This window comes from Citrus clementina, unplaced genomic scaffold (genome assembly GCF_000493195.1).
Source record: "Citrus clementina cultivar Clemenules unplaced genomic scaffold, Citrus_clementina_v1.0 scaffold_7, whole genome shotgun sequence".
Classification (NCBI taxonomy): Eukaryota; Viridiplantae; Streptophyta; class Magnoliopsida; order Sapindales; family Rutaceae; genus Citrus; species Citrus x clementina.
Window position 1 is genome coordinate 18871279 of NW_006262075.1, and position 23507 is coordinate 18894785.

The window sequence follows — 23507 nt, forward strand, 5'->3', positions numbered from 1 at the left end:
AGAACAATCATCCTTAAACATCATCTTGTAGCTCAATTTTATCACTAATCAATAGAATTGCACCTACAAAAATAAAACACAAGTAAATCACTATTATTAAGTACAAAATATCGATATTAAGAGAAGTAAACAATGCAAAACTAGTGCATAAATTGCACTATAACAAATAATTAAAGTTGTAAGAAAATATTTATAAATTTTGTATTTTATTTATCATTAATTTTATATTTGAGTAATTATTAATTTTAAATTTTCATTAAGGTATAAGGGATTAAAAAATATTTTATCTTATGAATTTAACAAAATTATTAATTTTTCGCCTTTACTCAAATTAGGATCGAAGAATTTTATTTTTTTAATTAAAATTATTAATTTATCAGACATTACTGTATTTGAAATGTAACAACCGGACATTAGCATCAAGGCAAATTGCTGGTCAAAAGTTGTTGGCTCATGGACGTTGGCTCAAAGCAGTTCCTAAAACGCACAAAGATTGAACGGCAAATTGTGGGCTTGACCGAGTTTTTTTAAGCCCAAGAAATTTAAAAGTTCATATAAATTTTGACGGACCGGACTTGAGTTTTTTCATTAATTACGAAATAATTTTTAATAAAGTAAAAAAAATAAAATTAAAAATAATCATCTAATATAAAATAAAATAATAGTTTAATATATTCAACACAATAAATCACAATTACTAATATAAAAAATTATATTAACTTAATATTTTGAGCTTTTTATTTAAATTTAATTTATTTTTTTATTTATAAATAGGCTCAGATTTTTTTCCTGGATCTTTATTCTTACTCAAATCTATACAGACTTTATATTTTTCGGCCCATATTTAACCCACTCATGCGGGGCGAACCGGGCTTTTCTGCCAACACTAAGTGCCATGCGGAGATGAGCAAACGATACACAGAATTCCAAGCCCAAATTGATGCTCCAACCTCCGCAAATTGAAATTGAAGAAGTAATGAGACGACGGTCGCTGGAGATCAATTAATACAAGGGTCCACAAAGAAAAGTTGAATTTGATGGGGAGAGCAGTGTTTTCTCACATACAGCAGCCTCTCCGTCCCTCTCTCTAAATGATCCAAGTGAATTTGGATGTGGAAAAAATTGACAATACTTTTGAAATTAATGAAAGGACCCATCAAATTAAAATTGTCGTCCAATGGCAGATATAAATATTGATATATACAGTTGATAAAATAAATATTTTTTGATAAATGGGGTAGGTAACTCTGGAAAAAGTTATTGAAAATATTTGTGAGTGTTCGGTTGATATAATAAATGTGGATAAATATTAGAAGGAAAAATGATGCAAAAACATTGATCCAGGAATATTAATTGCAAACCTATTAATTGATAATAGGTTTGAAATTAATTGCAAGGACTCAGGAATAGTAGTTGGGTAAAGCAGACATATAGAACTAAAAAAAAATAATTTTTTGAGAAACGAGAAATGTAGGAAAAAAAAAAGGGTCGATAATACGTTTGAAATTAATGAAAGGCCCATCAAATTAAAATTGTTATAGGATGGTAGATGTAAACGTCGACATATACAGTTGGTAAAATAAATATTTTTTGATAAATACGGTAGGTAACTCTAAAAAAAGACATTGAAAATATTTGTGAGTGTTCGAATAGCAACTGGATAAAAAAAATAGATTTAACTAAAAAGGAAAATATTCTTACAGAAACAAGAGTTGTAGTGGAAAAAGGACACAAGATTATTTTCAACCGTTCAGCAAATGTTATAACTATGGATAAATGTTCGAAAGAAAATGGTGCATGAAAGTGAAAAAAATAAATTAGGCTAGGCTACCACAGTTTCATAAAAAAATAGCCTTCTCTCAATGACCCAAGTGAATTAAAATGTAGAAAAAATTAACAATAAGTTTGAAATTATTGCAAGGTCTCAGGAAAGTACGATTATCGAATAATAACTGGGTAAAGCAGACAGATACAACTATCAAGGAAAATATTCTTGGAGAAACAAGAAATTTAGTGGAAAAAGCCAATGAAAAATAAAAAGGTGCAGGAAAATGGAATATTTAAATTGGGCTCGAATTTTCACGGTTTCACAAAAAACAGTCCCTTGCTCAATGACCCCATTGATCCAGAAATCGACAATGGCCTTGGTATTGATAAACTTAAGCCCAATAGGATAAAATGGATGTAGCTAGCCCGAAATTTGGAAGGGGCAACTGAAACACTGGAAGAGTCGAGCTTTTAACACCCACTCTACGACTCTAAACCCTTATAATACACTTTTTAAATGTCAATTTCTAAAATACTCTAATTTAACTTATAAAGTATAAATCATATATTAAAATTAATCATCATGCCATAAAAGTTCACCGTAAAATTTTTCTTTTAAAGTTTTCAACACCCTCTCCTTTAATTACAATAATTATCAAATTATTACATATTATTTTAATTCGCTAATTTTAAAAATCACAAAATTATTCTCAATTAGACATTTTTCTCTTTACGGTAACAACAGTCAAATCCAAAACCAATTTTTTTCTCTTTCATATTTTTTAGATGAATTTTAATTCACCCTCCGTAAGAATAACAATCTTTAATTTTACCTTCAATAGTGTGAAAACGTTTATTTACACCTTATTTATCATAATCGTGTGTTACTTTTAACATCTAAAAAGATCGAATCGCATCTGAATTATGGTCAACCAGCTAAAAAATCCAAAATTTTATCTTTTGTGCAATTTTATATAAGTTAATAATTTCAATATGCACTATCATAATCGTGTGTTACTTTTAACATCTAAAAAGATCGAATCGCATCTGAATTATGGTCAACCAGCTAAAAAATCCAAAATTTTATCTTTTGTGCAATTTTATATAAGTTAATAATTTCAATATGCACTATAATTTTTTTTTAACAAATTTCACCTTTCCCCCAATTTGATAATTTATAATTTTATATTTTCTATGGAAACGAATTTTTGTTTTTATTTCTTAAGATTATGGTTAGCAAAAGGGCCCAAGTCAAGCGCGTGGACTTAGGCTTGATCCTCTACACGAGGGCATGAATAAAGACTTAAAAATAGAATGTCTCGACTAGGCCTAGTCCTTTATTATCATTTTTTTTATAAATTTATAAATTTAAACAATAAATTAAAATAGAAATAGAAAATTTGAATCCCTAATTCTTAAATCAGTGATGATTCAAAAACCCTAAATTATATTATTAAACTCATTCTTATGTTTTAATTAATTAAGAGAGAGCTTGAATTAGCAAATCAAATATTAAAAATAATTGTTCACTTCATTTTCTTTATTTATTATTTTATTTTGAAATAATCATTTTCTTTAATGCATTATTAATTAGAACTTATTGATTATTTACTCATTAAAATTTTACAACAATTAAAAAAATAAAAAAAAATATGTAAAAGCCTAAGTCCAACTTCAGCCGAGGGCAAGCCCACAATAAAATCGGCCCAGGCCCATAAACATTCCCCAAGATTGGCATAGAAAAATCAAGCCCAACCCCACAATTTACCATGAAAACATATTTTTTGTTTCACTTTTTGTTTTCTTTTCTTAGTCTTCATGCTTCCATCTATAGATTATAAATCCCATAAAATTTAAACTTTAACTTTTAATAATTATAAAAACTTATATTTTAATTAAAAATAATGATAGCCCACAACCTAAAATATTTTCTATTCTAAAAAATATGATTAATTCTTCCAGTTTCTATAATAATAGTAGAGCGAACATTTGCAGTAATGAAACTCATGAAGAATCATCTTTGAAATTGGATAGGATAAATGATAATTTGGTTATTTGTATAGGAAATAATAAATTTAATAGTATTGATAATGAGTCTATCGCATAACATTTTTAAACTATGAAAATGCGTAGAGAATAATTATAAATGTATTAGCAAATATTTTATATATTCAACATTTTAATTTTTTATATTTTACTATTATCTAATTTAGCCCCCGATAAATTATTTTTCTAGATCTGCCACTGCAGGTGGAGGTTGTAGAAACTAGATTTTAAAGTGGTTGTGGAGTTGTTATCTGTGCAACAATTAGGAAAAAAAAAAGAGTGAAGAAGAAGATGAATAGGGAAAAGAAAGAAAAATATCAAGAAGAAAATAGGAAAAAAAGGAACGAAGAAGAAGATGAACAGGGAAAGGAACCGAAGAAGATAAGAAAAAAAAAAAGAAATGAAGAAGAAGATGAACAAGGAAAGTAATGAAGAAGATGAAAAAGAAAGAAGCAGAGAGACAAAAACAATTAATTTTTTTGATCTTTTGATTGTCTCACAAACCTAATTTTGATTACAGTAACATTGATTGTTGGCTAATGCATAGAATTATTTGATTTTTGTTATTTTAATTCTAATCAATTTTAGGAAAATTATCATTATACCTCATTTTTTTCATATGTTTATTCAACCACCACAAAGTTATAATATGTTCTCTGCACCATCTTTCTTTTTAAATTTGTATCAATTAGCCACTTTTACACTAATACACTTAAATAATTTAAACGAAATGACAATTTTACCCCTAAATAAATTAAAAGATCATTTTATCTTTTAAAAGTTTTGAAAATAAAATTTTTTTACATTATGAAAATACTTCTAAATTTAATAAAAAATAAATCCCGAATAAAGGTGTTCAGCCTATTTTTATTAAATTTAGATTTTATAAAATTTTAATAATTTTTTTAATAAAAAATTATAATTTTGCAAAATTTTATTAAAAGAATTGAATTTACCTATTAAAAAAAATCCCAAAATTTTAGTAATTTAGGGGATTTTTATTAAATTCCAAAGTTTTGCAATTATTTTTATAATTATAATTTTTATTAAAAATAAAAATTTTAATTTTGAAATTTATTTTTATTAAATTTAGGGGTATTTTTATAATTATAATTTTTTATTTTTAAATTTTTTTTATAAAATAAAATGATCTTTTAATTTATTTAGGGGTAAAATTTTCATTTCATTTAAATTATTTAACAGTGTTAGTGCAAAAGTGGGTAGTTGATACAAATTTAAAAAGAAAGGTGGTACAAATAACATGTTAGAATTTTGTGGTGGTTGGATGAACATAAGGTAAAATAGAGGTGATGTAATGATAATTTTCCTTAATTTTAATATATTTTTATTGTTAGTTTAATTTGAGGTAGAGAAAAAAAAAACAAAGAACAAAGTAGAAATTTTCATTTATTCTATTATTATTGAGATTTTAAATTTAGTTTTTAAAGGAGTAGAGGGTATTCTTTTGTCAATGTTGTAGATAAAGTTTTGATTAATTTTATCTCATAAAACAAAATGGGAATAAAGGATATATGCTCCACCAATGGCTGTTTGGTCATTCTTTCTTATTTCACTACTTTATAACTAGTTAGGATGTTATAATAGTTTACAAAGAGCTTCACAAAAGACTCTTCTAATTTAACTCTTCAAATACTTATTAGTTTATCTATGTTGTAAATAGAAGAATGAAAAAATTAATCATCTTTCAAAACACTTTTCAAATAAAAATATTTATTAGCTTATCTATTTTGACCGAACATTATTAGACTTAGTTTATGAAGCATGTATTTTATATATTGATAATTAATTTCATGTCAATATTGGATGATATAAATCACATATTTTTTATGAATAAAAAATTGTACACAGTCATTAATGAATTGGACATGTCATTATGAAGTAATTTTATACCTTTCCTATCTCTACAATGAGTGATTTTTTTTTTTATCGCTAAATTGGAGATTTCAAGTAGAAAAGTTAACTCGCTGTCAATATAATGGTAATACATATGGTGCCAACAATGAAACATAACAATCATTTCCTTTGGTATCCTTATAGAAAAATCTCTATGATAAACTGGAACATTTAAAATCTTAAGTGTTTATAAAATGGGTCCAGCTACTGTGCATACGTGATTTGGAATCACATATTTTTGTCTTTTTCCTATGTGGCCGTTAGATTGGAAAGAGGAAAATCCAACGGCTCTAAACTAACATATGCTAATAAAGATGTTAACTGGTCACCGGCATAACCAGTTAACATCTAAAAAAAAATTAGGGTTAGAAAGATCGTTGGGCGGGGCCCTGTCGTCAAGGGGTTTCTGGCGGCAATTGTTTAATCAGGCATTTCATATCCACACGTTGGGGTAATAGAGGAGAAGGTAAAAAAGTGAAATAAATCCATCAATAAGCTGAGAAGAGAACTGCAGAAGAGCCGTCATGAAGGGGATTTTATGAAGATGAAATTGTCGGTGGAGAATCATTTGCTGGTGATTGAACGCGCAAGTGAAGATTGAGGTGCGCTTTTCATAAGAGTTGCAAACTTTACGGTCGTAGTTAGCATGCTTGTGAATAATTTATTTGTGTAATTTTACAGTGGCTATATTGGGGTCCTGAAACTATACAATGGGATGAAATTATATAATTGGATACACACAATATAGGGGTATTTGCTTGGGCAATGTTGATGTAAGTTGGGTTTAATTTGACCTTCCTGTACATTTAAATTTATTCTCTCGATTGTTTCTTGACGGATGCTTTCGGAACAGTTTTTACCGGATGATAAAAGCTTAACAATTAAATAAGTGTCTTCGTATATGAGTGGTTTTATGTCGATTGTGATGGATATTGTCTTCCATACACTTCAAACTGAGTCGTTCTTGCTTATTTCTTGGAGGTTAGACACCGTCAAGTTAATTTGGTTGAATGAATTTCAATATGCACGTTGAAGTGCGTGACGACAACCATTGAAATTGGGTTAGCTGTGTTACCCGTTTGAACTATCCTCGTTATGTCACTATAGATTGTATAATGTAGATAATATAACAATTTTCAATGAATAGATGGAAATTTAATTGGTAATGGTTATATGAAATGTAATAATTAAGTTTTATGTGAGTGGCCTGAAGCGGTGAAAGAAGACAGTAAAAGTTAAAGCGATATTTTTGATCCATGTGGAGTTGCCTAATACAGGTATGGATTTGGAAAGAAATCATAAGTGGAAGGCTTGTGATTATGACAGCCATATTGAATTAGTGAGCACTGTGAATGGTGAAGGACAGGAAGGGACGCAAAGTAGCTATGGATTTGTGAGCTACTTGTAAGTTTGTGACTAAACCAATACTGCATGGATAAATAAATAATTTTTTCTAACATACAAGAGTTAAGTTGGTTTTTGGCTAAACGAGATGTTTTCCTTGAAATGTGTAAATGCTCAGTGGGGAAGCTGTACGTCGGATGAAGGCAAATGATAAAAGAGCATGCATTACAAGAGAGGTTAGTAAGATAGAAGTGTTGTTTTAATTGATTTAGCTATAATTTTCATATTGCTACAAACGATAGGTAATATTATTCTATTCAATTCCGGTAGGTTCGAAAAGAACTAGGATTGGAATTTAAGAACTTACCTCCGGCTGAAAAAAGCAAATATGTAAGTCAGCAGCACAGAGTTGACAAAGTTGCTCACGATGAGGCAAAATTTTTGACCCGGTGCGCGCCTGATAGGTTTGAAGTTGTTGTGGGACAACTGACAGATAAGCAGAGGGAAGTAGTTTGTGAAATGGGATTGGACAACCTCATTAAGCTAAATTGTGGCAGGCTGAAGAGGAAACTATGCTGCTGGCTTGTTGAGAGGACAGACGTGGCTAGGTGTGTGATAGAATTGAATGGTAGTGAGTTACAAATTAGTGCCAATAGTTTTCGGTACATAATGGGGGTAACTGATGGGGGATTACCGCTCCTGTTAGAGGGTGATAGGTCACACGTGGCAGCATATCTAGAGAAGTACAATGTAACATCAAGTGGAATTAACATCAAGACATTGGCAGATATCCTGCAAAATTCAAGGGAGGCTAACGAGGAATTTAAAGTTACATTTATGTTATTTACCTTGTGCACGGTATTGTGTCCTCCCATTGGAGTACACATAAGTTCATCATTCTTATTTTCTTTGAAGGACACTCAGTTAATAAATAAGAGGAATTGGGTAACATTTTGCTACAACAAATTAATTCAAGGTATTACTAGGTACAAGGTGGACCATCTTGCGTATGTTGGTGGCTGTGTGCTATACCTGGAGGTAAATTTCACATTATTTAATTACAGGTTAGTGTATAATTAATACAATTTTATATAATGAAAAATGTAACATTAGGGCGTACGAAGAATACCACATATTGATTTATCACTACAAGACATTGTTTCGAGAAATATGAAAAAATATAGGTTCCTGTAGCATTCGTTTTGCAATTCTGCAATGTGATCATGCAACAAATTATTTTCAAGTACCGATAGAAGTGAACTAATTTTATGTATTACTGTCGTTGGGTGTAGATATTGTTCTTTAATTCAATTGTATACGGGGGACTACGTAGAGATAGATCGATATGTCTGGTTGCACTATGGAACAGCTGCGAGATGAAGAGGTTAATAAAGTGGGTAGAAAAGAAAGGTGGTTATGGGAGCATTAAGGTTTGTTAATTATATATGTCATACAATGCGTAGTTGGTGTTTTATGATTGATGATCTGATAAATAATTCTATTTTAAATGTATGAGTATTTGTTGTTGCAATGGTGTGTCATCAGCATACTTGTAAACTACTTGATGCATTAAAATGTTAATGTCCGAAACCTTTTTGTGTCAGGTGTCGGTCCCTGTAAACGCAGGTGCAGTGACGAGTTACCTGGGGGCAGTTGTATTTCAGTGGAAGAAGATTGCAATAATAATGCATTGATTTGTCAGCACACTAACATAGTTGATGACCACTTGAAGAATGGAATCCATCAGCACAGGGCTGGACCTTTTATTGTTCCTATGTCCGTGGAGCTTAGAGATGTTAAGTTAATTACATACATCATGGATGAAGACTTAGATGAAGGGTATGCACTAAACAACATTGTGTAACCTAACAAAGGTGTTACGGTTTATCCGAAATTAATATTAATGTAATTAAGGTAACAAACATGTAAGGAGACCATTGTGAAGACGAGCAAGCATTGTTTAAGTAGGAAATGCATGCTGTCCTTAGCACCCCAACGCCTGATCAATATAGAGGTTAGTAACAGAGATTATGGTTATGGTAATGTTAATTTTGCATTTATTCATTTCATTCCACGTTATGTGCAATTGAGATTATAGTAATTGGGACGTAGACTGTATAAATGATGTCGACAGTCACGTACTTATATATCTTGCAGATTATCTCTGTCGTGTCTGAGCTACTATCTACAAGGCAGAAAAACAAGGGGAATAAGCTAATGTACAATTGGTTTCTACCAGTGCTTAATGCTGTAAGCGACCGGTCACCACTATTCATTCATTTAATGGGCTGCTCAGTTTTTTTTAGCTCTGTCGATCTAGTAGTTGTTGGAATAAATGGTTACTTGCTGGGTATTTGCTATCTTGATATACAACACACAATTTTTTTCTTTCGCGCAATACGTGTCAGTTGCCTCTTTATCCCACTACAGGCATCTGCAAACGTAATTATGATTAAATAGATATGTGAATTGGTCAAGAAGTTATGGTATTAATATATGAAAGCGTCAATTGCAGCAGCAGACAGTGTGTGGAGAGGGACTCCTACAGAAGTGGGTTGAGGAACATGTCAGTATAAATCAAGAGATAATGGAACTTCGTACATATGAGAGGGTAGGGATAAATAAGGTGCTTTAAATTTGGTTTTATATTTACTATTCAAAAATGCGTGAATGAAAGTGAAATCAATTAGTTACAGATTATTATCCCGGTGAGCCATGGATTCGCACATTGGTACTTGTTAGTTGTTTCAGTACAAGAGCATTGTGCCGAGATATGGGACCCAGTGCCAAGTTCGATGATGTCAAACATCTTTGTGACAGAAGTCCAAAAAATTGTAAGCTATATTTGGTTTATTTTAATGGAAGAGCTGGTATTTCCATATTATTAATGTGATTTTCAGTTGACTTGTTTGTCATTATTTGTTTGCACTTCACTGCATGACAAGTTGCTTGATTTTTAGCTTACTTGTCTTGACACGGTTCTGAATGAGGAGATCAGCCAAATATTTGGTCGCACATTTAAATTTCGCACCTTCTCCATTTTCCAGCCGTATTTTGTTGTGAAGGATTGAGAAGCACACGACTATGCCCTTTGCATTGCTACCTTAATGAAGGACATTGGGCAAACTCAACAACCTCAGACACAGGTAGTATCTATCATTTTTGACATAAGTTTTTGAGCCACATATATAATGGTGATGTTGATATACTTTGATATCGGTACAGATTGGTTCTGATTCACACGGAGAACGTTTACGACTTATGTTGCTGTTGGTCCACTTTGAGGATAATTGTGTGAGGGATAAAGTTTTTGAAAGTGCAAACATTTATCGTCGGGGAATAGAAAAAGATGCTGTGATTCGAGATCAAGATTTGGCAATCCGGCTGAGGGCTAATAGACTGAAGTAAAGGAAAATGGGACATGGGCCACGGAAATAACTACAGTAGATGGATATTTATGTTTAGTTGAGGATTTAATCGGGTAGTAAACTTATGCCTTATTGGCAATTTAGGTTATGAGTTGGCTAGGTTTATGGGTTATATACCAATCAATTGTAGTCATAAATTGTGGAGTTTTAAGATGTTTTACCTCATTTTCTGGACTGCAAGTAATTCGAGGGTGCACTAAAGTGGGGTGAATTGGGTATTTGAAAAAATATGCCAGTGTACCACGCACCTGGGATGTAACTAATTGTATCAACCAATTTTATTAAAATAAAAATTGCCGCATAAGCACAAAATGAGATACATAAAAGAAATAGCAAGTTAGCCACGCTTTTATAGTTTGTAGGTGGTTGGACAAATTTCTCCGTCGTGCACGCCTCCAAATTAGCGGCACTTGAGGATTTTGTTTACTAAACCTCTTAAGGTCTGAACCTCTCTTACAATTGATGATGACGACGATATATCTCAGTCATAATATCACTGTTACTGATTACTTTAAATGTAGCTGTATTGATTTCTATTGTTTTTTAACGAGTCGATTACCCGGTAAAAAATATCGGATAGCCGTGTAGTCTCTAGAATCGACAAAAAAAATTCAGAAAAATCGGTTGTCCCGTTGTAACAATTGTTGCCGTGTCTATTGTAATTTATAACGAGTCGGTTACCCGGTTAAAAATACCGAATACCCGCTTAGTCTCTGGAATCGACAAAAAAAATTCAGAAAAATCGATTGTCCCGTTGTAACAACTGCAGCCATGTCTATTGTAATTTATAACGAGTCAGTTACCTGGTTAAAAATACCAGATACCCGCTTAGTCTCTGAAATCGACACAAAACTTTCAGACAAAGCGGTTGGCCGCTTGTATCAACCGGGTAGCCGAACAATTCGTGGAATCTCTAATCTGCAATGATTTACTTCATTCGGTTAGCTGGTATATAGTAGCGGTTAACCGATTACGTAAATTTTTTCATGGGTTGTTGTAATTCCGCAACATTTTGTTTAGTTACACTTTGGCAAAACAATTAATGTAATTATTTAAAAAAATGCTTTAAAAGTTACGAACTCCACAAGTTCCAACCCATAATTTATGAACTTTTATTAATGTGATTTTCATAGATTGATTTTCTTTCCAACCATAAAACCGTAGTTACTGCATAATATGTACTACTTAAGGATGACGAAGAGTATCTGGATCTTATGAAAAAAATGACACGTCAACCATATTGGAAATTTCAATACCTTGAGAATTAATATGAAATAGATTAGTTACAGGAGTGATGCATGGTAATTCTAGTTTGATATCACAACCACTACTACAATTAGTTATAGTTAGTTGTTTATAACGTTACACTATTATCAATGGTGGAGTATAAGTAAGGTGAAACAACGGCAAATCATGTCCTATGAGACATTATTTGTAGATGGATGGGACAACTGAATTAAAAGTTAATATTACAACCTGCACTCACGATACCATTATCCTTGCGGCCTCCAGATGTGGCCGTAGTTTGTAGCATATGTTGATGTACTACAGACGCCTAGATCATAATTAGGTAAGAAGCCTTGGATACTTGTGTCTTCATTTGACTCATTATCTGTGCCGACGTGAAATTGTTGGTACCATGCCTCTGAATCGCTGTCAATGCTAAAGTCATTGGTACTATGTGTCCTTGTGAATTCTGCATTTACGCGGTTGTTTACTACCGGAGTTTCCCCACTTATTCTCACGCCGTGTCCTCTTGAACTCATTACTGAATAATTTTGACACATGAATTGATTGCTTTGTGTTGTACAATTAACATTTGTTTGCATTGGTCCTTTCGTAGCTTTGCACTTTCGGACTGTGTGTCCGGGTTGGCTGCACCTGCTGCATCTTCTTTTATGCGGAGGCCCAATTTTCTTCTTCTTCTTTCGACAACCTTTCGTCAACACTATAACCGGGTCTTGGACATGATTTCTTACTCCTAAATCGCCCTTCGATTTTCCTTTTCCTTTATCACATTTGAGGGCTTCCAAGCGTAGAGTCAAGCTGTGTATTTCTGCGATGGCAGTATGAAATGCCTGATCACTGTTGTACGCAAGCCGCTGGAGGTTTCGACAAGCTGCATGTAGCAATCCTAGTCGTGCCTCCATGCTCATATATGCCGCAGTCGATATTTCACTCGTCTTCTGTGAACAGACCTCGAGCTTTGCCTCCTTAGTCCATCTCGTGGATACTATACATTTGGGAATTGCTTTCATGTTTTCTGCCTTCATCACTGAAAAAATATGCGAACACGGAATGCCTACAGTCTCGAGCATCAGACAATCGCATGAAACACAATCCCAAGAGCCCTTAATTTGGACCATCCACTCATTATCTGCAACATTATATTTTTATACTCGAAATACTCTAATTCCATCGTTGTTGCTCACCTGTGATGATATAAGGATGCCTTCCTTGTGAATCTACTCTCTTATAATTCGAAACATAGCTCTCGTGTAAATGTCTCCTATTTGCTCTTCGTATGCCTTCATGTGAGTTCTCAATACGGGCCTGCCATCGTTGCTATCAAAGTCATCCTTGCCTTCAGCTTCCCGCTGCCTATCCATTAACTTATCCATTTGCTTGACAAAAGAGATGAGTCTAAGTCTGACACTAACATAGTGATTTAGAAACGCGTTCATACTTTCCGATCGCTGGGTGCTCCTCATTCCACCTGAGAACTTCCCTTTTAAAAATGCCTCTGCCCACATGTGCTTGTCACTGTACACCTTCTTCACCCATTCATGGTTTTGAACATGATGGTTGGCCACTAATTCTTCCCACTTCTGCTCGAATTGGTCTTCGGTGTAGTGTTTCAGCATGCACCTTTGAAATCCATTAGTGAAGTCTTTACTGTTAATGTTTGCTTGCGCATTTCTAGCTAGATGCCAACAACAAAGTCTATGCACTGATTTTGGGAAATGCTTCGATATTGCATTTCTCATTGCCCTGTCGCCATCTGTTAGAACAGTCTTTGGCTGCTTACCCTCCACCGCTTTGAGGAAAGTTTCCAATAACCATGTGTACATATGTTCGGTCTCATCCGAAAGTAATGCAAATCCAAATACAATTGTCCGCGTATGATGATTCACTCCTAATAACACAACAAAAGGTTTTTGGTATGCATTTGTCCGATAAGTTGCATCAAACGCAACAACATCGCCAAAGATGGCGTAATTTGCACAGGCTCCTCCATCACACCAAAATAAGTCTCCCAATTTGTTCTCCTCATTAACTGTGTAGGAAAAAAAATGCTGGATCATCACTCTTTTTCGCTTCTAGGTATGATAGGCAAGTTTCGGCATCCGATTCCCTCAGTTGTTTTCTAAATTGTGAGTCCAATCCATTCTGTATATCCTTCCGCATATATCCCACATTATTGTACCCTCCTGACATCTCAACTATATACTCGTGTATTTGGGAGGGTTTCACCCCAACCTTACGTAGAGATGACACAACAGCCAAGTCTGATGTAGAAACCTTCCGATGAGACCTTATATAGTGCACATGCAGCGCTGGCATTAGAGTGTGATTGTGCCTGGCATTGAATTGTGTACATATCTAGGTGCTGTTTTCATCCATTCGTTTAATCTTAAACGCGGCGTGGCAACCTGTTCGGGTAAGTGGTTTTGGCTCTCTTTTCCTATTTTGCTGATCAATAAACCTCCTTGCTTTGTATCTTTCTCGACTGCAGACCCACTTTCTTCCAGTGAGCACACCCTTAGTGTTCCATCTCTTATTATGGCGACGAACACCGAAACCCATTGACTTGGCGTATTGACAATAAAAAGCTTCAGCTGCTTCATCAGACAGGAACTCCCTACCTAATACATCTTCCATCTCAGTCGGTCATAAGTCTGGTTCGACATCAGCAACATTACTTGTCATGCCATCCGTAACTTCGTCATCCACACTCTGCGCCGTTTCCATACATGTCTGACCTGTGTCTTTGTTGGTCTCATATATTCCATCGGCCTCATTGTTCACCCTGTTAATGTTATTGTCTACGTACATTTCACTATCTGATAGGTGTAGCACTTGGTAATTTATATCACTTTCACTGTGAGAACTCGTGTCTGAAGACATGTTGTAGATCCAACCCACCTTGAACATGCAAACAAAATTATTTTGTTAAGGTTTACTGTCATGAACATTGTAGTTAATATGCTAACTAGATACAGTCCAATATCGTTACATGATATTTGTTCCAAGTTTTCCCACAGTCATGGTTAACAATATCTGATTACCTGAACCTGTCATCTTAACCCACCTTAAGTACAAAATAAAACGTTCGAAATGGTGTGGTGATAAAAGGCTTGTGTCAAGAACTTTGAATGTGCATAGGCAAATTCATTGTAAGCGAAATAACATATAACAACTTACTTAGGTTAGCAGCGCGTTTTGTTTGTCTCCTTGCCAATGGGTCGATGCGAAGATACACCTTACAGTGCTTCCTATTTAGGCATCTACAGCAACCATTATTTTTCCACCATATTTGTGCATATAACCTTAATGAAGTGCCACAAACTAAAACGTTATAATATTTAGCCTTTCTCTACAGGCAGCAAATGTCAACGACAAAACCAAACTAATAATCATTACCCTTAAAAGGAGGACTTATTTACTTTTCTCCCACCTTTTGTTACTACTTAAATTTTTTAAACAGTCAAAAAAGTAACTTTTTTGAATAGTTGTTTGGCGTCATCATTTTTTAACTTTTCAGGTTTGACCTTAAGTCCATCCATCACACTGTCCCAAAATTAAATTGATGTCGGCTCCTTTTTTATGGGGTTTTACCCTTGCAACCCCTGTACTTTGGTTAACTCAGAAAACACTTTGATATGATTAATGTGCTCTCCCTCCCCACATTTACTTATCGTGATCTCTCATTCTTGCTAAGCCTGTCTGTGCTATCTGGCTTTTCGTAATGTAACCCCTCCTTTGATAAATACTTCCAACCGTGTGGTACAAATATTAGTGCAAGCTGAGAGGCTCAAAGAGAAGCAATGTTGTTTCACACTACAGTTTCATATGATTGGCAAGCTTTGAATTAGCGTATAACCTTAAATAAATGAAGTATAACTATCAAAATATTGCCCGTTCCCCAGCATCTATTGTGCCAAGTGTTTCGAACATAATTTCACTTTCTTCAAGTTGAAACATAACATTATACATTCATTTCTACTGATCGTCCACAATTTCCGAAACGAGGATAAAAAATTCTATTACATCATAGTCATGGGCACTTAATCCATGCGAGCATTCCACATCTAAGACATTAATTTAACAATAACTGCAGTAATAACAGCAGTTACACCCACAACTACTCCAACTTCCAGCCATCGGCGGTTTGTGAGTGCACTGTCATTTTGCCTTGCGAGGAAGGCTGCCGATGTTTCTCTGTTTCCTTCTTATGCCCTCTGCATAATTTGTGATGTTGAAACTTCTTTGCAAGCAGCACAATGCTCTTCATATGCCTTTTGAGCAGATTCAAGTGATTTGTACTACTTAAATGAGTTCCCAGTGAACCCATTCACTAGCAAGTGACATTTAGCCCACGAATCATAAACCCCCGGTTTCCATCCAACAAACACCACATAATATTTCGTGCGGCCCATTGCGATCCAAAACCTGTCATTATGGTTACACACAAGTCAGTCGTGGATACGAACAGCAACAACATTCTGTAATGGTCATTGAAATTGAAAAGCACAGCAATTGATAATGAACATCTATTTCACGCATCACAATCAGCCACTTACAAGCTTAGTCACCGCTTAACTTGAAGACGTAAATGTTGAATTAGACCCACCCTCTTGTCTACTATCCTCACGCCCCCCCCCCCCGCGCACACAACATATGGGTATCAGTGGAGGAGCTTTTTTCAGTTGTATGAGCAAAAATCTTATTACCCAAACGGCTAGCTTCCCGGCATCGAAGCCGGTTCCTAAAGGCTTATTTGGGTTTGGGAATAGTCATATGGCCACATCGATGGTTGTTTGACTTGCCTACAGGATAGCGGGAGGCGGCAGTCGCGGCACGGCTAGGGTTTTTCACTTTTTCTTATGTAATCGCGATTTGTGATGGAAAATAGAAAGAATGAAAGATAGAAAAAAAATGAATCGCGATTTCTTAGGGTTTTTTTTCTTATGTTTCTATTTATATTCATTAATAAAAATAATATTAAAAAATGAATCCGAGTCCGAGTTTCGGATTTACGAGTTACCCCAAACCCGGACCCGGATTAATCTGGGTTATTAAAATTCATTCCGAATCTATATTTTTTTATACTCCGGTTCGGGTTCAACCCGGCCCAGATTATCCGGGTCCGGGTTATTTTGCCATCCCTAGCACACATGTGGCTTAACACAAGCTTCATGGGTGTGATTGATTTTGTTATAACAAGATTAGTTGATCAAACAGAGTCGTAGTGTTAATTGATCAAACAGAGTCATTTATATATATATACCAGTAAGAAATATACATATACATATATATATATATATATATATATATATATATATATATATATATATATATATATCTATCTATCTATCTAATCCATACATCTGCGGATCAGATGCAAATTTAACTCAATCCATATCTAATCCACTATTTTGCGCATTAGTTCTCTCCAACTAGTGAAATAAAAAAAACTAATATAAAAATAATTTTGCTACCAATTAAATTTAAAATTGAATAAAATTTTAAATTTTAATTATTTAAATGAAGTGAAATTAATACATTTAAAGTTTCAAAATAAAACACATCGAGACTAATTATTCAAATAAAGCTACAATAATACGTTCTAAGTTCCCTATAATAACACAGCAAGCTTAATTATTCAAATAAAGTTACAATAATACGTTAATATAACACTGAAATTAATTATTCAAATAAAGCCACAATTAAATGAAATGACGAAGTTTCTGAAACCAAACACATTCTGATCCAACACCTGGGCTGTTGCACCTGTCGAAAAGTGGTGATTACTTAGCTGTCCACGATGGGAACCAGGAGAAGTCGTACGGGTGGCGATCTTGAAGGTTGTGATAGTGAAATTGTTCAGCTGGAACCAGTGAATGTGAAGTGGCTCGATGGACTTGGGAAAGAAGATGGTTTGCTCTCGCCGGGATCATGCGGCCGATGTCCTTCAAATCCGTGTCGAGAGTGTATCCAACCAGTATTGAGTGTTTCTAGTGTGTGTGACGGCGGGGAAGCTTAGGGTTTTTTGTTTGCAAATTGTTGGTGACTTGACGTCATGTTACTTTGCTTTTGATGTAGAGGAGTTCCAAATTGTTGGTGACTTGGCGTTAGGTTATTTTGCTTTTGCTAGTGCGTGTGACTTTGCTTTTATTTTGTTTTACAATTTTTACAAGTTATATTTGTATATTTGATTATTTAATTATTTTTCATTTTATATTATTACTGGATAATGGCTAAGATATGTTATAGTGCTTATGTAACTATGTAATGTCACATTTATAATTTTTTAATTAAATTTATAATAATTTTGTAATTATAAATATATGTATATATATATTTATGTAATTATAAATAAATAAATATATATATATATATTTTGTAATTATAAATTATAATATATATATATAAATATCAGAAGTGAAATGAGTAAGAATGTGCGTAATTAATTAAAAGGAACTTAATGGAATATTGTCCAACTTATTACGGACAAATATATTAATTAATAGTATAATATATAATAAGCCAATTATAACAATCGCATTATCAAATATTGTCCTACATTTTGTAATGTTAATAATATATTAATATCTTACTAGACAGTAGTAATTATATTAAAGTGGTGATTAATTTAATGAATGCAAATTATTATTATTAATAAAAAATATTGTTAATTATAATAATTAAATTAATAATATAGTTTGCAAATTGTTAACAATAATTCACCTAGTAGTATTTGTCATTATAACCACTAAAAATTGTTGTTACGACTTATTTTGTTTCACATTCTTTTTTACAGCGGCTGACCGCTACAATATCGCGGATATCCGGATTGTTCGCGCTAAACCCTAGACAGATGGTTCTTCTTCTTACACACGCGGGCAGCCGCTTGTTTCTGGCTGTGAACCCAAATCATTAGGCTCACTATTTCCCGTTCAAATTCCCCCTTTTTCCCTCACTTTGTCCGCCGATAACGTCATCAAAATCATGTCCCCGATAGTATTGTTCATCGTCTGAAGATATTTTCACCATACAATCGTGGATACTGGTGATTCCCAAATGTGCCATTTTCCCCAAAACGCTCGTGAAGCCCGATTTTGACAAAATTGAACCCGTAAACTCTCTATACTCACTGACTTTCGCTTTATTACCGGTGAAATTTAGCCATTTTTTGTTTAAATCGTTGCATCCAAGTGCCTGTATCAGTGTCAATGGGGAGGTCCAAGCAAACGTCCCGAAAGCGAAAGGAACCCGAAACTGAACAGCACGAGTTCTTCACGACTCACTTCGGTAGCCAACGATTACGAAAGCGTTATTACGAACAATTTATGACAAGGTCAGATATAACCTCCTATTTTGTTAATCTAGATTTTCTTGACCATTTAGCAATATGTGATAAAACTCTTAGGGATTTGGTGGAGGCTATGGGTTGGGCAAACTTGTTGACACTGAGGGAACCCATTTATCCTAGTTTGGTCAAGGTTTTTTATTCTAATATGTTGATTTCGGACACTGCTCCTAACAAGATTTTCACCAACGTTGGTGGGGTTGAAATTGCTTTTGATGTTGAGGAGTTGAATAGGATACTCATGATTCCAAATGAAGGGTTCCAAGTTTTCTCATCTAGGAAAAAAATTCAAAAGCCTTGGTTTAATGTTGTGGATGCTGTGCGGAACATATGTAGGAGATCCGATTTATCAGAATTCTTCTGTAATGCGTCTTTTAAAGCTCAAGCATTACCACTTCAAGTTAGAGTGTTGCACAGTATTATACAACACTTCATTAGCATTAGAACGGGGCACTTTGATGAGGTCACTCGTTTGGACGTGCGTTTGTTGGATAGCATTCTTGTGGACAGGAAGGTAGATGTAGGGTATATTCTTGTGCAGCACATGCTAGACACCCCTGACAACAAAAGCCGATCTCTGCCCTACAGTAGTATCATCACCCGAGTCCTTAAGTATTTTAAAGTTCCTATCACTGAACCACCGCTCGATGAGTGTAAAGAATTAGGAGAGGAGATTATTACTAGCTTAGGGTTTCAGTGGAATGTTAACTATGACGTATGGTGAAAGAATCAGAATTTGAACATCAAACCAACTGTCATGGCTCCTACAGATCTTCAGATGTTTAATGATGTCATGCCTCCCGATAAGCTTCTCGATCTGCACATCTACTTGCGGGGAGCGTCTCGTTCATCCCGTGCAAATGTGTCTAAACCTCGTCGCCGGGGTGATGATCCTTTATCTTCTTCTGCTGACGCTGCAATACAAATGCTGTTATCCAAGGTCTGTACCATACCCAGCCAGATTGCCACAATTCAATCAAAACAGCAACATCTTGTTGACCAACAGCAGCAACTCTTTCAATCACAGGAGCATCTATGTACATAGCAGCAACAGATTTTGGATGGACAGTAGCTTATCTTTAGGAATCTGGGCACCTCCCTGGTCTCTTCGTCGTTCTCACATCCGCAGCCTCATCCGCCTCCTACTGAATAGTCATAATGTTTTTTTTCACAATTTATGCTTCTGTAAGCATTAAACGCTTTGTACTGACATGTGCTTGTTTATACATTGAGGAGATCAGTTGCTTCGGTCTCCACCGTTTTGGAAAGTTTTTAAATGTTTTCAAATTAGTTTTTAAATTGTGCATTGTTGTTATTCATCATTTCATGAATCAATGTTTTAATATTATCAATTGTGGACTAAATAACGCAAAACAAAAAGTTTATAAAGTCACATTTGTAAAATAGAGCAATGTCTCCATGGATCTTTGGCTAAACCATTTTTCATCGGGATTGACTAATAATTCCAGAGGCTTTGCGGTTAGCCGCTTACGTAATCCGGCTAACCGGTGTAATTACAGAAGTAGAGAAAAAATGATTCCAGAGGTTTCACGGCTAGCCGCAAACATAGTCCGGCTAGCCGGTCAAAATATGGAGTTTTGATTACAGAGAGTTAGCAGCCATCCGCATAAATAAACCGGCTAGCCGGTCGAATAGGGATATCGAGTCACCGATTATAGAGGGTTAGCGACCAGTCGGTGATAGGGAGTCGGCTGGCCGCCTTAAAGACAATTTTGTGTCAGAGAGTTAGCGGATAGCCAGTCATATGTTGCGGCTAACCGCCTATATAAAACATTCGACAGAAGATTCCAGTGGCCAAGCGGCTAACCGATTAGTTTGAGCGGCGACCGGATTTGTGCTTGTGTTCATTGCAAGGGGATCCGTATAAGTAATCGAGCTTGTTTGTTTGGACCGGCTTATTATTGTTAATACATTCACCACAAACGGGTTGTTGTTGACCCCAACATGAATGGCTTACTATTGACAATAGTTTGGTTCCTTGAGTAAAAATCGTATGCATAAATTGGGGTGCTGTGTGGTTGAGCAACAGAGCAAACCATGAATTCTTCATTCAATTGCGAGATATTGTACAAGGTAATTAACTGAAATGACCGATCACATATGTCACAAGGCATAGACACCTAGTACATGACATGGAACACCAACAAAACATGATAATCAAAAGCTCATAACAAGAGCGTTGAAGACATATTCCGGCGAGAGAACTTTCAAGGAGTCAGTTACCGTCAAAAGTGGTGCATAGTGGGATAAAAACATAACATCATCGCCTTGCATGAACTCATGGTTTTGCTCAATTGTTAATTTTAAGCTGACTTAGCCTGCAGTGCATCCCCATGCATCATATGCGGGAATGCTGCACTGTCCCCACTGTGTCCAGTTTCAGCCATTGTCGTAGCCTACGACAGAACACATTAATGAATTAAAATCGATAAATGGCCGTCACCATAGCTAGTTATAGCAATATCAGTGATATCTCACAACTAAAATTAATAAGTTAGGGATGTGCGTGTTTTTTCTTACCGCAGTGGATGTTGAACCTTCAGGCCTTGTTGCTATAGGCTTAGCTATCTTGCAAAAGCGCTTGTTGTGTCCAATCCCTTCGCACTTGTGACACTTGTATGCGCGTTTTGCGCTGGACGATGGCGTCTCAGAGCTTGCATGGATTGGCTTGTAAACTGTGTTACTCCCTATATGTGGTTGCGATGGTGGAGGAGTGCGGACAGCTTCCATCAGATGTTGGGCCGGAGCGTTATGAGACATATGAAATTCTTGCAACTGAGGTGATGCTTGCATGATGCCTTGAGGTGGTGCATGGACATGCATATGAGTTGCACCTCCCACCTGAACCCCATTCACAACTAGAGAAGACATTGCAGTGGGCATAGGAACGCAAATGGGCCCGCCATTTACCGGCATTCCAGATAGGGGTAGTGACGGTACTGCTTGGGTACCTAGGTCTGCCATTTCAGGAGGAGCCAGGGCCGGGACAGGAACGGTGTGATGGCCAATGGGATGGCGAAAGCGGCCTCCCATGTCCACAATTACAGGGTTATCAACCCCCATACCAATGTTTGGTGTTGGTGGTTCTCGTCGATGGGCACCAATAAGTGTGAAATTCACCAAAATATGAAGTGAGTGCTCCCCTCTCTTCATGCTCTCATGGATCACCACTTCAAGTACGTTGTCGGAGAATAATCTAACCATACGACCCAGCCAAGATGGTACACACGTGGGCTGGAACAGATGATTTGGAGGCGAATCCTCATTTTACAGGGCTGAAAAAGCTATGAAGCACAGGTTCAGAAGCTTGAAGCAGGTGGGACGAACAGTTTGAATGCTAAGCCTCTCACCCATATACTCCAAAATGTACGTGAAGTGAGTGCGTGACTCGTAACCAGTACCAGTAGGCTGAACCATCTGAAAATAATAAATAGTCAGCGAAATTATAAAAGGAACAACTTCATGCAACGAACATGAAAAGATTAAATGCTGAAGTGTAAAATATGCTGGGAATGAGGTTGCCATGACTATTTGCAGACAAAAAATTGGGTATTATATTGCTGAAAATGGTGTTGTGTGTGTGCTGGAGCACATACAATACTTTTTATTTCATTTTATTCACTCGGAGGAGCAAAAAAACACATGAAAGAACATATGATGTGTGAATCACAAGTGAACATGAAATAAATAACCGAATAAGTAAACAAAAGTAAACTGCGAAAGTATTCACGAAAAGCTACCTTATGCAGTTGTTCCAATCTTGCACAGATCAATGGATATATGCAACTCTTATACTGCAATGGTGGAGGTAGGAGGCAGAAATACATCACGTGATCCATGTATGATAGGACATTTGGCTACAATATCGAGACAATAACATTTGTCCTGTGATCCCTCTACTTTCAAACTTTGACAATTATGATTCCAAACCTTCTCCATTTGCATACGCACACTCACAAGAGTTGTGCGTTAAATGTTAAAAAACTTCAAATACTTAGTGCTTATTACCAGCCGTTTCTTCAATGGATGAAGAATAAATCAGCATACCTCGTAGTCTAATAGTGGAGGGGTTAAACTTCGATAAGTTCAATAGGTAATTAGTAAACCGTATGTGTAAACATAACACATGACGACCGCGAACTATCGTCAAATAATACTGTTTCCGTTCGGGGATAGTCACTACTCAGTGCATACAAGGGCTCTATTGCAAAGTATTAAGGTTTGATGAGTTAGATATCATTGAATGGCACCGATAAACTCACACGAACCGCAAAATAAACTGCAATACGAGAAGCAGGAACACTGCTGCAAACTAATAAGGTTAGTAGGTAGCGTTATCAAATCCCATTTTAAAAAACATATCGCTTGAAATGACTTGATTTATTTAACGCGAC

General features: G+C 35.2%; 1 protein-coding gene across 7 annotated transcripts; it reads left to right on the top strand.

Moving 5' to 3' along the window:
• The first annotated feature begins 6151 nt into the window (after positions 1-6151).
• Positions 6152-10811, top strand: LOC112097062. 7 transcript variants are annotated; one of them, XM_024181411.1, is made up of 12 exons: positions 6152-6329; positions 7005-7131; positions 7250-7307; positions 7402-8109; positions 8364-8501; positions 8676-8910; positions 8986-9085; positions 9229-9321; positions 9587-9682; positions 9762-9905; positions 10032-10217; positions 10297-10811. In XM_024181411.1, exons 2-6 carry the CDS (start codon positions 7007-7009, stop codon positions 8763-8765), a joined length of 1119 nt encoding a protein of 372 aa, XP_024037179.1. In that variant the 5' UTR covers positions 6152-6329; positions 7005-7006; the 3' UTR covers positions 8766-8910; positions 8986-9085; positions 9229-9321; positions 9587-9682; positions 9762-9905; positions 10032-10217; positions 10297-10811. The 7 variants fall into 7 exon arrangements, with proteins under 7 accessions (XP_024037179.1, XP_024037174.1, XP_024037181.1 ...); XM_024181406.1 differs by having other exon boundaries at positions 8676-9085; XM_024181413.1 differs by having other exon boundaries at positions 8676-9085; positions 10119-10217.
• The last annotated feature ends 12696 nt before the right edge of the window (positions 10812-23507 follow it).